General features: G+C 37.4%; 1 protein-coding gene across 3 annotated transcripts; it reads right to left on the minus strand.

Moving 5' to 3' along the window:
- Positions 1-3,813: 3,813 nt before the first annotated feature.
- Positions 3,814-16,444, minus strand: LOC311079475 (uncharacterized protein). 3 transcript variants are annotated; one of them, XM_084108927.1, is made up of 14 exons: positions 14,911-15,722; positions 12,225-12,440; positions 9,191-11,081; positions 9,009-9,077; positions 8,390-8,512; positions 8,203-8,283; positions 7,976-8,098; positions 7,729-7,869; positions 7,526-7,624; positions 7,339-7,419; positions 7,152-7,232; positions 6,591-6,671; positions 6,394-6,486; positions 3,814-4,918 (listed from the first exon to the last, which is right to left on the minus strand). In XM_084108927.1, exons 2-14 carry the CDS (start codon positions 12,438-12,440, stop codon positions 4,704-4,706), a joined length of 3,294 nt encoding a protein of 1,097 aa, XP_083965053.1. In that variant the 5' UTR covers positions 14,911-15,722; the 3' UTR covers positions 3,814-4,703. The 3 variants fall into 3 exon arrangements, with proteins under 3 accessions (XP_083965053.1, XP_083965052.1, XP_083965054.1); XM_084108926.1 differs by lacking the exon at positions 14,911-15,722 and adding an exon at positions 12,513-13,860; XM_084108928.1 differs by lacking the exons at positions 6,591-6,671; positions 7,152-7,232; positions 7,339-7,419; ... (2 more) ...; positions 7,976-8,098; positions 14,911-15,722 and adding an exon at positions 15,736-16,444 and having other exon boundaries at positions 3,818-4,918.
- Between the last annotated feature and the right edge of the window lie 382 nt (positions 16,445-16,826).

The following is a 16,826-nucleotide window of genomic DNA, read 5'->3' on the forward strand; positions in this document are numbered from 1 at the left end:
CCGTACACGCACCCGCAGGACAGAGAGGTGTGTGTGTTGTAGACTCATACTAGCGCAATATTGTTCCAAATGTCAGGGATGAGACACCAACCCCACAGAGACTGCGGGAGCTGTCAGCACACACACGCCTCTCCTCTCTCTTCCTGTCTCACTCTATCACTCCATCTTTCTTTCCCTCCTTTCCTGGATTTTCAACCCATAATGCACAATCTCTCTCTCCATCTCTCTCTCAGTCAGTCAAACTCCTCGTCTCTTCATTTTATAGGTGAGTATTTTTAAAGGCCACAGATTGTGTGCTGGTATATGGCCGATAAGGTCTTATGGGAGATTAGAGCTCATGTCAGTTATTGCTTTTTCCTCCTGCCATAATGAGGCCCGACAAGCTTCAAGAGAATTACGTATAGAATGTACACACACACTCACACACTCTCTCACACATACACACACATTTGGTTTTCATGTTTTGTGGGGACTTTCCCATAATGATTTTTTATACTGTACAAACTGTATATCTTATCCCCTAACCCTAAACCTACCCATCACAGAAAACTTTCTGCATTTTTTTGTCCTCATAATGTAGGGTTTACATGGACCACAAACACACTCTCTAGCTTCTTACCCTAACCTTACCCATCACAACTAAGTGCCTAACCCAAACCCTTACCCTAAAACTACCCTAATTATAACCTTATCCCAAAAACAAAATGTCCTCACTTTACTCTCTTTGTTCTCACTCCGGTGATCTAAAACCTAAACCAGTCCTCACATTTCCCTCAAGGGGATCAAAAAATGTACCCCAAATTTTGTCCCCATAACATAGTGTTTACCAGGACCACACACACACACACACACACACGATTCTGGAGTTTTGAAAAAAATATCGCCATGCACATGTTGGAATTTAGTTGATTTGCCACAGATTATTTATTTTAAACAGAAAAATCTATATTTAGACACACTCATGCCGTTTAAAATTCCTGATTTTTTGGAAAATAAAATTAATTAAATAAATATTAAAAACAAACAAATGATAGAAATAATAATAATAATAATAAACAAAAAGAAAAATGCATTATCTCAATATACTGAACTTTTACATAAATACTATATTATATAACTAAATTAATAAAAGTAAATGCCAACTAAACCAATACAGTATATAAATATAAAAAAATATTTAAAAAAATCATATTAAATAAATAAATGTTGTCTATACTTATACTAAACAAAAGCCCCAACCACACTGAAATCTCACTAGACCAAAGCAAAGCACAACAAAAACAGACAGAGCGAGACCAGGGAAGTTGAGAAATATATGTATGTATATGGATATATATAATATAAATATTAAATCACTCAGTTTTCAAGAAAAAAACATAAAAATTGTGCAAAAAGGAAAAAGAAAAGAAAAAGCAAACAACCGATCTACAGACTCTTCTGATTGACTGTGATTTCTGACTGATTGCATCTCGTCGCACTGAATTTTCAAGTTCGGGGTAGACAGACAAATTACTGTTGCTTAAAATTTTGTGCCGTTGCGTTTGGTTGTGGCACGGTGCTAGTATGAAATGAATGACCAAGTCCCTAAAAAGTTGGGGGTCATGTCTGATCTGCAACAAGTGAGCCAGGACCACCAATGGTGCCCCATGAAAAACAATGCATAACAAGAGCACCAATACAAGAAAACGAAGACTGACGTGAAGCTAACGACGACCTCACAGTCACATAAACACACACACAAACACAGCACACAACGGTGAGCTTTAATTAATGCCACTGCAATGACACCGGTGAGAATTTATGTCCGTCTTCCGCTCTGCAGCGCACACAAACACACACATGCAACGGCAGATAAATGCACATGTGTGCAGCATGTGTAACGGTGGTTTAAATTAAGCCGGTTGTATATCTCGTTTTTGTTAATTAGACAGAAATGAAGGTTTAAGATAAATGTTGCCATGTGCTCTACATCACAGTGTGTGAAATGTGGTGCTCCGGCTTCCTGTTTTAAAAGAGCCGCATATGAGGGCGTGTGTGCGTCTTACAAGGAGGTGTGACATCAAGGGTACGACCGCAGTGCCTGGTAAACGGCGCCATCCGGACAGAAATACCCACAGAATGCCACTGACATCGCTGACAGGATCGGCATGTCTCCTTACGGGAATGGAACAACAGATTTTTTTTTAAAGGGATATAAAATGAAGTGGGAAACTCCCAGCTAGGGTTTAATTCTGAAGACACACACACACACTCGGCGTCAAAGGACCTGTTGTTGATTCATGGACTGGGGCGAGAGTGGTTTTTGCTTGGACTAGGGCTGGATATTAACTTTAGACTCAATCCTATAGAGGCTTAACCCCTAAACCCCAACTAACCAAACCCCCCTTTAACCTCAACAAACCTCCCCCCATGACCTTATGCCATCAGTTTCTCTTACAATGACCTCTGACCTTCCCCCTGTGCACACACACACACACACACACACACACACACACACACACACACACACACACACACATACTGGTTTAGCTATATTAGTGAGGACCTTGGCAGAACTAAGCATTAGTGAGGACCAGGCATTCTAAAGGCCATAGAGACAAACGAATGCCATTGATCACCATTAGGTGGCTCCATACGCACGAAAATCACTTTAAATATAGAAGACACGCAAACGATAAAATAGAAAACACACACAAGAAAATACACAAACTTGTGAGGTCACGCTGTTGCTAAGTGGAAAGTATAGCCTATTTAAATGCGTATATCATACTATAGACAAAATATTAATTATTCAAAGGTTTTATTAGTATTAAAAAATGTACATAATCAACAACATACGATTTTGATGCTGTCAATTTAAAAATAAAATAATGTTTTAATTGTAAAGGATAAAGATTGATTGTCTCTTACTGACCATTGATTTAAACCGGTTCCGCCAACGCTACCTCACGACCAATTCGTTCGAGTGAGTAAAAGGTAGCTTAATTCGTACAAATCAACGCTGCAACGCATTCTCACCCCAAATCGTCATATTTCGAAATTTCGTCAATATCCGACGTACAAAGCACCCTTAGCGTCAATATGAGACGCTTCGGTTATGGGTAGGTTTAGGTCTGTGGTACTGGGTTATGCGTCTCATATAGACGTTAAAGGGTGCCCTGTGCGTCGGATATTGACGAAATTTCGAAAGCGTCAGTATATGCTTTTGAAATTTCGTCAATATCCGACGCACAGGGCACCCTTTAGCGTCAATATTCATACGAATTGGGCAACTCGTAAAATATGTACGATACGAATTGAATTAACGTTGCCATGGATACATTAACTGCACCAAGCCATGCATTTCTCTCTAAATTAACCAAAACTTTTAGACAGTATGCGTTTTTTAAAAATCGCATATATAATTACTTATATTATGTTGAAATGAATTTATAACCACCAAGTATATAAATTTCTCTTCTGTGATTTACATGGAATCCTAATATAACGTGTTATATATATATATATATATATAAACAAAAAAACTTTACTTATGTTTTATATATATATATATTCAAAAATAAGGTAAACAATGAAATATTATTCCAATGTAAAATATGCTTTCTATGTGAGTATATAGCAGTGTATCAAAGCTGAATTTTCAGCATCATTACTCCAGTCTTCAGTGTCACATGATCCTTCAGAACTCATTCTAATATGATGATCAAGAAACTTTATTACATGAACTGCTATGGACTCTCTAGAGAGAAAATGATTAAGTGAGAAAGTTTGGGTTTTAATTTAGAAAAATAAACATTATTATATAGACTTATGAAGCCAAAATCCAATAGGACAGGGTTCATTCCTACAAGAATTTAGAATTTTGGCAGAAATGTGTGTAAGCAATGCAATACACAAAAACGATACTTTTCATTCTGCATGGGAAAAGTGCCCTTTATTTTGTGTCAGTCTCCACACTGGGCGCACGACCCAAGACTAGGGAACAACACAGTATTTAATAGAAGACTCAAGGTGCACAGAAGACAAGGCAGATGAATAGCGAACACAACCACTAAACAGACTGAGAACTAAACTAAACAGACACAGAGTAAATGAGGAAAGTAAACAGGAACAGCTCAACGGAAGCTGTGCAAATGCATAACCATAGAAACTATCATGAACTCGCACAGACTTAACAGAAACTAAACAGACAATGAAAAACATGAAAATTAGTAATCAGTAGAAATCAATATACAGTGCCTGCATAATTATTATGCAAGATGATATTCTGATCATCTGTTTTTCCCAAGCATTTTACAAACCACATTAATCTGCTTGATTGCAAATGAAGCAATGATCAGAATATCAACTTGCATAATAATTTTGCACATACTGTATTCAGACATTAAGTGCTTTCTTCCACTGAAGAAATGTAGGTAAAGTGCATAGAGTTTACACAAAATACAAAAGATTTCTATTTGTCCAACCAAAAAAAAGAAAGAAGTGCTTACTCTGATAAGGGAAATGTAAATGAAATGCACTACTGGAGAAATAGAAATCTTTTGTATTTAGTACAAAATCAAAGGAATGTAAAGTGCTTGCTTCCTCTGAAAAGGGAAAGGTAGGTACAGTAAAGTGCATAGAGTTTATACAAAATATTAAATATTTCTATTTCTCCAACAAAAAAAAGAAAGAAATGAAAGCAAGAAAAAGAGAGCATTCCTTCAAGAAGCAAGTTTCCTTTTCATGGTTTGAATAGTGTTATGGACAAAGTTTTTAATGTCAACCCAAGATCTTGACCTAAGGACTGGATTTGCATCCAGACATGACTGACACTCTGCTTTTCCAGGAACTTTTCTCAAGGCAAAGAATTTTCCCAGTGTGCGCTTTACAGCGCCCTGCTCTTCGCTACGCCATGGCCTCCTAGGAGCTTTCGTTCCTGAAACACGAAACAACATGTCAAAATAAACAACATTTTTAAAAGCTGTAGCTAAATGTATAAAGAAACCTCACTCTATAATCACAGGTTTCATCACTAGCCAGATTTCCACCCAAGGATTGTTTGGAAACAAATAAAGAAGGTTTAACGCTACAAAATCTGGGTTGGAGCTGAACTCTGCTGGTAGGTAATCTCCAGGAACAGGATTGGGCACCCCGGTTCACGTATTTCCGAGGTTGAAACACTGATTGAGTGATTAAATGAGACAGTAAGTTATACTTAATCTTTAAACATTCCTTCTGATGTTTATTCATGTTTATTTTGTGCTGTAACTAGTAGTAAAGCGGAAGAGATGATTAGCTTACGTGTGCGCTGCCGCTTGAACTAAGGCACTATAGCGATCTGCCACATTAAAGAGCGCCAAAACAGTATCTATTGTTTGATTTTCATAATAAAATGGATGGAATTTGTAAGCTGATACTTTGAGCTTTGTTACTTTTGATATGAAACAAAGCTTACTGTGATTTATTGGATGGGAGGCTCTACAAAGTTTTATTGATCAACTGAAAAAAGCAGACTAAAAGATTGGGATTTATTTATTGATATTAGTTCATAAAATAGATAAAAATCGAGAAATTTATATTTTTAACCCAGTCTGTGTAATACATTTATTTTTAGAAATTCTGTATTTTATATTTTAGAAAACTGAATAGGGGCAATAGTCTGGAAAAAACTAATATTTTTCCATACTCTGATTTAGTTTTTCCATACTTTTCCAGACCTGGAAATTACTCAAATCAAATTCCATACTTTTACAAACTGTGTAGGAACCCTGTGTAACAATATTAAGCAGTAAACTGGCCACATTTTTATTGTCTCATTACTCTAGACATTTTAGAAATATTTGGAGCGCACGAGATACAATATAATTATATAATAATGATGTATGGAAACTGCTCAAGGGTAGATTGTTTTGTGAAACAAAACTTATTTGACTATACGTTTCTTTAGGGATGGCTTCACGCACATCATTTTAGCGGTAAAAGGCCAATTATATGGAGACAGGCTGGAGACATCAAGTTTCGATTCTGTAGATAACAAATCAGCGCAAAAACTGGATGGAAACTTGGCTACAGACAGATATCAAAACAAAAACGTCTAAAGACACATCTTTTTTATCAGCACCTGACCAATTAATACTAGCACTTAGCTATTCTATTAACTTTTTTGTGATAAAAAAACAACAAAAAAACTTGCTATGTGTACTGTGTTAGACTAACTTGAGAGTTGTTAAAGAACTTGTATACTGTTTAATCATATTGTTGGTCTGATTAGTTCTATTGCTCTCCTCATTTGTAAGTCGCTTTGGATAAAAGCGTCAGCTAAATGATTAAATGTCAATGTAAAAATCAAGCTTCTCAGCTAAGAATTGACCAGGTTGTATAAGTTGTGCAGAAGAGCAGCATATTCATTACCTGAGAACATTTCTATAATGTGTTGTTTACGTGCAGGAGAGCGACTGATAGACTTTGAGGTAGAGAGTTGTTCATCTTCATTCTCTGAGGCTTCTGGAGATCATAACAGTGTAAAGTTTAATCACGTCAAAACTGTGTTAATCTTATCAAGAGACAGATTCTACATAACATGCATAACATCTCTACTGATTACTTACCCGCTTCTGAGATGTGGCGCTTGCGTTTGCGACGGACAGACTTTGAGGTAGAGATTTGTTCATCTTCATTCTCTGAGGCTTCTGGAGATCATAACAGTGTAAAGTTTAATCACATGTCAAAACTGTGTTAATCTTATCAAGAGACAGATTCTACATAACATGCATAACAGCTCTACTGATTACTTACCCGCTTCTGAGATGTGGCGCTTGCGTTTGCGACGGATAGACTTTGAGGTAGAGAGTTGTTCATCTTCATTCTCTGAGGCTTCTGGAGATCATAACAGTGTAAAGTTTAATCACATGTCAAAACTGTGTTAATCTTATCAAGAGACAGATTCTACATAACATGCATAACAGCTCTACTGATTACTTACCCGCTTCTGAGATGTGGCGCTTGTGTTTGCGACGGATAGACTTTGAGGTAGAGAGTTGTTCATCTTCATTCTCTGAGGCTTCTGGAGATCATAACAGTGTAAAGTTTAATCACATGTCAAAACTGTGTTAATCTTATCAAGAGACAGATTCTACATAACATGCATAACAGCTCTACTGATTACTTACCCGCTTCTGAGATGTGGCGCTTGCGTTTGCGACGGACAGACTTTGAGGTAGAGATTTGTTCATCTTCATTCTCTGAGGCTTCTGGAGATCATAACAGTGTAAAGTTTAATCACATGTCAAAACTGTGTTAATCTTATCAAGAGACAGATTCTACATAACATGCATAACAGCTCTACTGATTACTTACCCGCTTCTGAGATGTGGCGCTTGCGTTTGCGACGGATAGACTTTGAGGTAGAGAGTTGTTCATCTTCATTCTCTGAGGCTTCTGGAGATCATAACAGTGTAAAGTTTAATCACATGTCAAAACTGTGTTAATCTTATCAAGAGACAGATTCTACATAACATGCATAACAGCTCTACTGATTACTTACCCGCTTCTGAGATGTGGCGCTTGTGTTTGCGACGGACAGACTTTGAGGTAGAGAGTTGTTCTGAGGTAGAGAGTTGTTCATCTTCATTTTCTGAGGCTTCTGGAGATCATAACAGTGTAAAGTTTAATCACATGTCAAAACTCTTTATCTTAGCAAGAGACAGATTCTACATAACATGCATAACAGCTCTACTGATTACTTACCCGCTTCTGAGATGTGGCGCTTGCGTTTGCGACGGATAGACTTTGAGGTAGAGAGTTGTTCTGAGGTAGAGATAGAGAGTTGTTCTGAGGTAGAGAGTTGTTCTGAGGTAGAGAGTTGTTCATCTTCATTCTCTGAGGCTTCTGGAGATCATAACAGTGTAAAGTTTAATCACATGTCAAAACTGTGTTAATCTTATCAAGAGACAGATTCTACATAACATGCATAACATCTCTACTGACTACTTACCCGCTTCTGAGATGTGGCGCTTGCGTTTGCGACGGATAGACTTTGAGGTAGAGAGTTGTTCTGAGGTAGAGATAAAGAGTTGTTCTGAGGTAGAGAGTTGTTCATCTTCATTTTCTGAGGCTTCTGGAGATCATAACAGTGTAAAGTTTAATCACATGTCAAAACTCTTTATCTTAGCAAGAGACAGATTCTACATAACATGCATAACAGCTCTCCTGACTACTTACCCGCTTCTGAGATGTGGCGTGTGTGTTTGCGACGGATAGACTTTGAGGTAGAGAGTTGTTCATCTTCATTCTCTGAGGCTTCTGGAGATCATAACAGTGTAAAGTTTAATCACATGTCAAAACTGTGTTAATCTTATCAAGAGACAGATTCTACATAACATGCATAACAGCTCTACTGACTACTTACCCGCTTCTGAGATGTGGCGCTTGTGTTTGCGACGGATAGACTTTGAGGTAGAGAGTTGTTCTGAGGTAGAGAAAGAGAGTTGTTCTGAGGTAGAGAGTTGTTCATCTTCATTTTCTGAGGCTTCTGGAGATCATAACAGTGTAAAGTTAAATCATGTCAAAACTGCATGTTGATAAGCATTTGCTAATTTGCTTATTTGATCATATCTGGAAAAAGTTGTCTGAGAATACTGTGTGTTTTTGTGTTCATTGGAAAGGGCAGATATATCGATACTCCAAATGTTTGTAACCAAACAGTGTTGGGTCACCACTGGCTTCCATAGTATTTATTTTCCTACTATGGAAGTCAATGGTGCCCCAAAACTGTTTGGTTACAAACATTCTTCAAAATTTCTTCCTTTGTGTTCAGTTGAACAAAGAAATTCAACTCGAGGGTGAGTAAATAATGACAGAATTTTCATTTTTATGTGAACTATCCCTTTGAAGTGATGACAGAATAGAAAACCCAGGACACTTTTACTCCAGGACACTATGGTTGTGGATTGCTCCTTGCAGGGTTTAAATCAGCAACCTTTCCATTATCACCTTTAAGCTAACCACTAGATCTCTTTAGCACTGACCTTTTTCTGTGGTTTGGCATTCATGCTCTTGTCGGCATCTGGAAGCAGGGCTTGTGTCATTTTCAGTCTCTGTAAAGCAAACAATTAAAAAAATGTCATATAAACAAAACAATACAAAACCACAGATATATTGCATTAAATACAATCACTGTAGTGTGAATATCCAAATCCATTTTACTCACCCTCAGTACTGAAGGTAATCTCCTCCAAAGACTTTCCTTTATAACAGTCTGCACCTTTTTCTAAAGACAAAAGCAACTTGCTTACTTTTGCTAGTTGAATTGTATTTTCGGACAGTCTGTAGTACTCTCGGTGCACTCTAATGTCGTGTCCCAGGAATTTGGCCAACTGGTCAAGTTCATTGTTTTTCAAATTCATGATTTGACTTAACGTTGCTACTTGTTTTCTCAATTTGGTCGATGTAAGGCTCCTGGGGTCTTTCGCGCCACAGGTTTTCGAAAATTTCCTCAAACAGTCTGATCCACGGATGTGAGTTAAAGCCCCCACCCTGGCAAAAACATAAGGATTGTCTTCGTCGATGCCCACTTTGCTCCTGCTTTCATTCAGCATGTCCATGGACTCAACCATGTCCTTTGTAAGAAGGACAGGCACTTTCTTGCCTCTCTTCCCTCGGATCTCTAATCGAGTCAACTCATTACACAACTGTTGTTCTAATTTAGTCAGTGATTTTACCACATCTTCGTTAGGAGGCTTGGCGTTTCGACTCGCATATGATGTAAGGAGCAATTTGGATGCTTCACCTACACGTCTCCGATTAAAAAGAATGATTTGACTGAGCAAAGTCTCAGCCAAGACCTTCCAGTCAGCGACATTCACATTCTCTTTGAGTTTTTGTTTTGAGACCTGCTCCACACTTTTGAGGTGTTTTTGTAAAGCCATGGCATCTTCCGTAAGGGGAATACTGTCCCCCTTGTTCCACTTGCTTTGCTGCAAAGTGTTGAGGGCCTGACTCGAAATGTTAGTACGCCAATGACTATCAATTAGTTTGATGAAGTTTTTCAACTTTTTTTCAGTGTCTCTGTCCCCGGCCATTAAACATTGTCCTAAACTGAGCTGGCAGGCTTTCTTCAATGAGTATCCAATTTTCAGAGCAAGAGAGGGAGTTTTAAACATATTTAAATCTGATTGAAATTGACTTACTTCCTTACAAGCTGTGACTGCTAACAGAAAGTTCTCTGGCTTACAGAGCTCTGTAAGGTTCCTCACTTTTTTAGATTTTGTCTTTACTTCAATCATAAACCTGGCCAGCTCCCTCATTTTTTGAATTATGTAGTGATGTTGTGATTTGTCATGGCCACACTTTGTATAAAGCGATTCACCATAAAGACAAATCAAACTGTCCTTCATTATGGTTTGTGTTATTTCATCTTGGCGCATGGTTTGCAAAAGAGCCCTAATATCTGCAGAGCACTTTGCTGCCATTGGTATCAGACAGGCTGCAGCTGATCTCACGCTCTCACCTTTCCGTTTCTTCACATCCCCCTGTCCCCTACATGTCTTAGAGTGTTTCCATAGGTCTTTTTTCATGAAGAAGGCCAGACAATCAGGGCAGGGAAGGAAATCCGAAAGTACTGCATCTGCAGTTGGTTGTCGCCAAGTAACAATCTCGCCACGTCCAGTTTCCAAGACTCCTATATTATGATAGTAATTACCCTGGTTCCGAAGCTGTTCAAGAAGAACCTTTCTTTTCTTTGATCCTTTTGGAAAACTGAAGGCTTTAGCTACTTCTACCTCATTCGAATGACTTCTCTCAAGGTGTCTAGAAATCTTGCTTTGTGATTTTTCACAGTAGACACAGTACTGTTTTTTGTTCCAAATGCGTTTGCCTTCAGGATTTTGCTGACTTGTTTTGATTGTCATTTTTCTCTGCTTTGCCTTCTCAATCTCTTTAGCTGAATGAAACATTTTGTCTTTTCTAGTCTTTCCAATGTCCTTTTCAATCTTTGACTCTTCTGAACAAAAGTCATCATCATCATCAGTAGACTCCTCCACCGAAGGAATAAAGACACTGCCCTCATCAGTTGAGTCACTGTCAGCCTGGTTCGATTGCTCCTGTTTACAAAAACAATTTTAACATTCACAAACTTCACAAAGATTCAGTTACTTCAACAAAGATCACAATGGTTAAAATTAGATAATGGTTAAAAAATTATAATAAATCATTCCATAGTCTATATGTTGCCCCAAAGCCAAAACACTTTCATTCCACAGAAGAATGAAATATGAAATAGATGCAGATGAGGGTGTTTGAATGAACTATTTCTTTAATGTTAACTTTTCAAATGAAAGCGGTCATGCATCGAGAAGTCCTTGATCTTTTGACACCAAAATGGTAGAGATGCACCGATTGATCGCTGTGAATCAAATAAACTTACTAAATAATGTTTTGTCATTTTTTTACTCTTACACTGAATGATTGGATTTTGTGAAGGTGTGAATCATTTTTGATTAATATTTAATATAATAAAGTTCTGTGTAACAAATTATTTTGCAGAGCAACTGTAAATGTGACCGTACTTGTAGTCTAAAAAACATGTTTTATGAAAACTCAGGAAATCTGGTAATAATCATTTTCAAAAGAAAACATTTATGATTCATTGCTTACACTACTTTTTTCATATTAATATTATGTTAAAATGTTAACAGTGATATTTTTTTTATATCAATTTTGTTAGGGTTAGTTTGGTTTTTGTTTAGGTTAGGTTTGTTTATCTGATTTGGTCTAACCCTAACCCTAACCCTAATGACATAACCAAAGTAGAGGTTAAAGGGATAGTTCGCCCAAAAATTAAAATTCTGTCATCATTTACAAGTTGTTTCAAACCTGTATGAATTTCTTTTTTCTGCTGATCACAAAAGAAGATATTTTGAAAAATGTCTGTAACCAAACAGATCTTGGACCCCATTGACTTCCATAGTAGGAAAAAAAAAATACTATGGAAGTCAATGGGGTCCATCAACTGTCTGGTTACCGACATTTTTCAAAATATCTTCTTTTGTGTTCAGCAGAAAAAAGAAATTCATACAGGTTTGAAACTACATGAGGGAGTAAAAGAAAAATGGTAATTTTTGGGTGAAAATGTATAGTCTATAGCTGTTTGTGAATATATGTATAATAATGTATAATAAAAAAGACATACAATGACCTGTTTAAATCATACATTATAAAGAAAAATGCCCTTAACTATGACTTACCTCTATACAAATTTCTTGGACAATATGAAGGGTGTCGTTTTGTCCGTCTTGGTCCTCCTCATCCCTCTTCTGTCCGTTTTGGTCCTCCTCATCCCTCTTCTGTCCGTTTTGGTCCTCCTCATCCCTCTTCTGTCCGTCTTGGTACTCCTTATCCCTCTTCTGTCTGTCTTCGTCCTCCTCATCCCTCTTCTGTCTGTCTTGCCATGAAATTTCCATCTGTAATCAATAATTTATAAAGTTAAAGGGTTAATTCACCCCAAAATGAAAATTCTGTCATCATTTACTCACCCTCATGTTGTTCATGTTGCCCGTAAGACTTTCGTTCATCTTCGGAACACAAATTAAGATATTTTTGATGAAATCTGAGATCTTGCTCACTCCTTCATAGACTTCTTTGGGATCGAAACTTGCCGGCCCAGAAAGTTAGAAAAGACAATGTTTAAAATAGTCCAAGTGACCACAGTGGCTCAACCTTAAGTTTATCAAGCGACAAGAATACTTTTAGTGCGCAAAACCCACCCAAAAATAACAACTTTATTTAACTATTCTTCTGTGTGGGCCTTTGACACGAGTAAAAGTATTGTTGTCGCTTGATAAACTTAAGGTTGAGCCACTGTGGTCACTTGGACTATTTTAACGATGTCTTTACTAACTTTAGCCCCTTTCACACAGATATTCCGGAAAATACACGGATAAAGTGACCTGGGATTCGACTCGGGTTCGTTTGATTTTGGTTTATTCACCCTGCCAGTGATTTTCCGGAATCAGAGAGTGTGTTCACACACAACCCGTAAAAATCCTGTAAAGACACGTGACATCGATGTGACTAGTAATGTCTCAGCAGCGTCTCAAGTTTGCTTATGAGCTGCGATTTCTCTCTCGAAAAACCATGCTTGTGCATTTTTTGCTCTGATTCGATCATAAACTTGCGCATTACGTATCGTTTCACAGCTGGCGAACAATCCCGGCTTCAGCGTCATCACTATGACACGGCATTATTATGGCTTTTGTTCACACAGCGCACGTTCCGGGACTGAACACGGCAATGTTACTAGGTCCCTAACCCGGCATCGATCCCGGGTCGAGTTTGTGTTCACACAGAAGCCTATGGAGGAGTGAGACAGCTCTCAGATTTAATCAAAAATATCTTAATTTGTGTTTAGAAGATGAACGAAGGTCTTACGGGGTTGGAACAACATAAGGTTGAGTAATTACTGACAGAATTTTCATTTTTAGGTGAACCAACCCTTTAACTCAAAGGCAACAGAAAACAAAAAAAATTAAGCTAACACAAAGAAAACTAAACAAAATATATGCATACTTGTCTCCTAGACGTCAAAAACTACAAAAACACCTAGATTAGATAGAGATACTCCTAACACCATTAACAACTCCTTTACTACTGGTTTAATGCTGTACATCACTCATCTCATATGGTTAACAAAAGATGTTAAAGCATAAAAGCAATATCTATCTCTTTACATATGAGCTAATTAAACAGTAATTTCTTAATTACAGTAGCAAAAGTTGAAGACATCACTATTTGTATACGGGCTATTCATATATGAATAATATAAAGACTGCAATATATCAACTATGAAGAGTTGGCAAATGAGTTGTAAGGGATTTATTACTACTTACTATAAAGTGTTATGAAATAATTCTACAAACGAAGATAGACTTGACCTGAGTCTTCTCGAGAAAACGAGCTCAGGAGCAGCAGTTGCTGAGCTGACTGCTCACTTAAAATCGCTTGACGTGCGTCTTCAGGAGTAAACTCCCTCAGTCCCCATCCCCCTCTGAGAGCCAGAGTGGGGGATGGGGGAGCGAGAGTGGGGGATGGGGACTGAGGGAGTTTACTCCTGAAGACGCACATCAAGCGATTTTAAGTGAGCAGTCAGCTCTCACCCTATTCGACATTAAAATCATTTATGAAAACTGATCTGTACAAAATATATTTCCCAATTCTTTACAAAATGAGGTATTGGATGTATGTTACAGTGCCACTTCTCAACTACCAACAAACATATCTAAATTTATTTAAGTCTTAATTAATAGTCTTTTATGTTAAAGCATAAAAGCAATATCTATCTCTTTATGAGCTAATTAAACAGTAATTTCTGTTCTGTCTTAAAAATAAGTGCCTAGAAATTAGGTAGGCTATGTTTTAATGAATATAATCATACTTTTTGGTGAACAGTAAAAACAAAAAAAGTTCGGTTATTGTTATAATTCTTAATAATATTGTTGATTTGACCGTGTTCTATGAGAACTGAACGGAGCTTGACGATGACATCACTGTTTAAAAATGTTGTTTACATAAATTAACTAAATAAATAACTTTTTACAACAGAAATTAATCAACACTGAACTTACTTAAGCTGGACAATGACATTATTTTCTTCTAAAGCTGCTGTACATAACTCATATGGTTAACAAAAGATGTTAAAGCTAAAAGCAATCTCTCTCTCTTTACATATGAGCTAATTAAACAGTAATTTTTTAATTTCAGTGGCAAAAGTTGAAGACATCACTATTTGTATACAGGCTATACATATATGAATAATATAAAGACTGCAATATATCAACTATGAAGAGTTGGCAAATGAGTTGTAAGGACTTTATTACTACTTATTATAAAGTGTTATGAAATAATTCTACAAACGAAGATATAGACATGACCCACCTGAGTCTTCTCGAGTAAACGAGCTCAGCAGCAGCAGTCCCCATCCCCCACTGAGAGCAAGAGTGGGGGATGGGGACTGAGGGAGTTTACTCCAGAAGACGCACGTCAAGCGATTTTAAGTGAGCAGTCAGCTCTCCCCCTATTCGACGTTAAAATCATTTATGAAAACTGATCTATACAAAATATATTTCCCAATTCTTTACAAAATGAAGTATTGAATGTATGTTACAGTGCCACTTCTCATCTACTAACAAACATAGCTAAATTTATTTGTCTTAATTGTCTTAATAACTTAAGTCTTAAAATGAGTGCCTCTAAGTTAGGTAGGCTATGTTTTAATGAAGAGAATTATACTTTTTGGTAGCGCTTAGTGAACAGTAAAAACAAAAAAAGTTCGGTTATTGTTATAATTCTTAATAATATTGTTGATTTGACCGTGTTCTATGAGAACTGAACGGGGCTTGACGATGACATCACTGTTTAAAAATGTTGTTTAGATAAATTAACTAAATAAATAACTTTTTTACAACATAAATTAATCAACACTGAACTTACAATGACTGTACAATGACATTATTTTTTTTCTAGAGCTGCTGTACCTCTAAAACAAACTTTGTTGCATAATTTTCCTGTTATCTGTAACGTTAAAGCTTCTTTTAAACGATCTGTATTGTAAAAAGCTGACTTAACCTCTCCCCCCACCCCCTGTATTTATCGACAGCCTACATATAAAAACGTGAACACTGAATTTAATCTTAAAATAACACGGATGCAAGTGTTAAATAAATCGACAGTTCATATTTAATGATTTAAAACATCACTTACTTCGTGTCTCTGCTCGCAGGCACTGTGGTGTTGCCGCAGCCGCTGTAATCTCCTCCGAAATCTTTCTGTCATTCTTCTTGTCACGTTTCGCGGAAAGCGCGCTCTGATATGGCCTATGTATACTCCACATGACGTAATGCTGCCGCAAAAAAGCATAAAACCCACACTATTCGCGTCCATACTACATCGCTGTTAGTATGCAGTTCGTTGAAAATCTAGTGCATTTGCAAATTCCAATTAATTTATGTGGCAGTTGTTGCTGAAATCCAAACATCGTATGTACTGTTTATTTACGAACGACTGCTGTGTAATTGTGATATGTTTATTTTATAAGTAATAAATTAATACAGTTTTTTAAAAGATATGTATTTTTTCATTGGCCAATCACAAAAATCACCAAACCATCCAATCAAAAATCCAGAGTTGTACTCTTCCAGCCAATAGAAAATAGGCTGCAGCACACGCCACTATCCTTTAGGGGGAGCTCAGGAGAATGAAGAAAACACAGTTTCGTCATGATTTGATATTGGAATGAGGACGTCTGAGAAATTTGCACAGCACAATGCCCAGCCCCCCTGGGGTCTAAACTGAGAAAAATAAAGTGAGGACCAAGATTTTGTCCTCACTTTACCAAAAGGTCCTCACTTAAAAGGTGTTTTGTCACATTTCAGTCCTCACTAGTATAGCAGTACAAACACACACACACACACACACACACACACACACACATCCTCACCCGTCTGTTTCTCTCTTCTCCACTACAAGAGTCCCAAATTGGGATCCCATCTGAAAAAACAGGGAGGCTCAGATAAGCGCATCGGCTTTGAATGATGCCGTTACGTTGATTCAGCGTCGATACAACGTTGAAGATAGCCAGGTGCCTGCAGCGTAAGCGGAGATAAGCTAACAATCGCAGACCGGACAAACGTTTGCTTAATGTAAGGCATCACGCTGGAATCTTGCTGGCCTAAACGTTTTTAACCAGATAAAAAGAAGCTAGGCTGGAAAAGTGGGGTGCTTTTAAAAGCGGCGAATGGCACAATGATAAAGTGCGTGCGAGTTTTGTGTGTGTGTGTGTGTGTGTGTGTGTG

The sequence above is a fragment of the Abramis brama genome (assembly GCF_963993115.1).
Source record: "Abramis brama genome assembly, chromosome: 3".
Classification (NCBI taxonomy): domain Eukaryota; kingdom Metazoa; phylum Chordata; class Actinopteri; order Cypriniformes; family Leuciscidae; genus Abramis; species Abramis brama.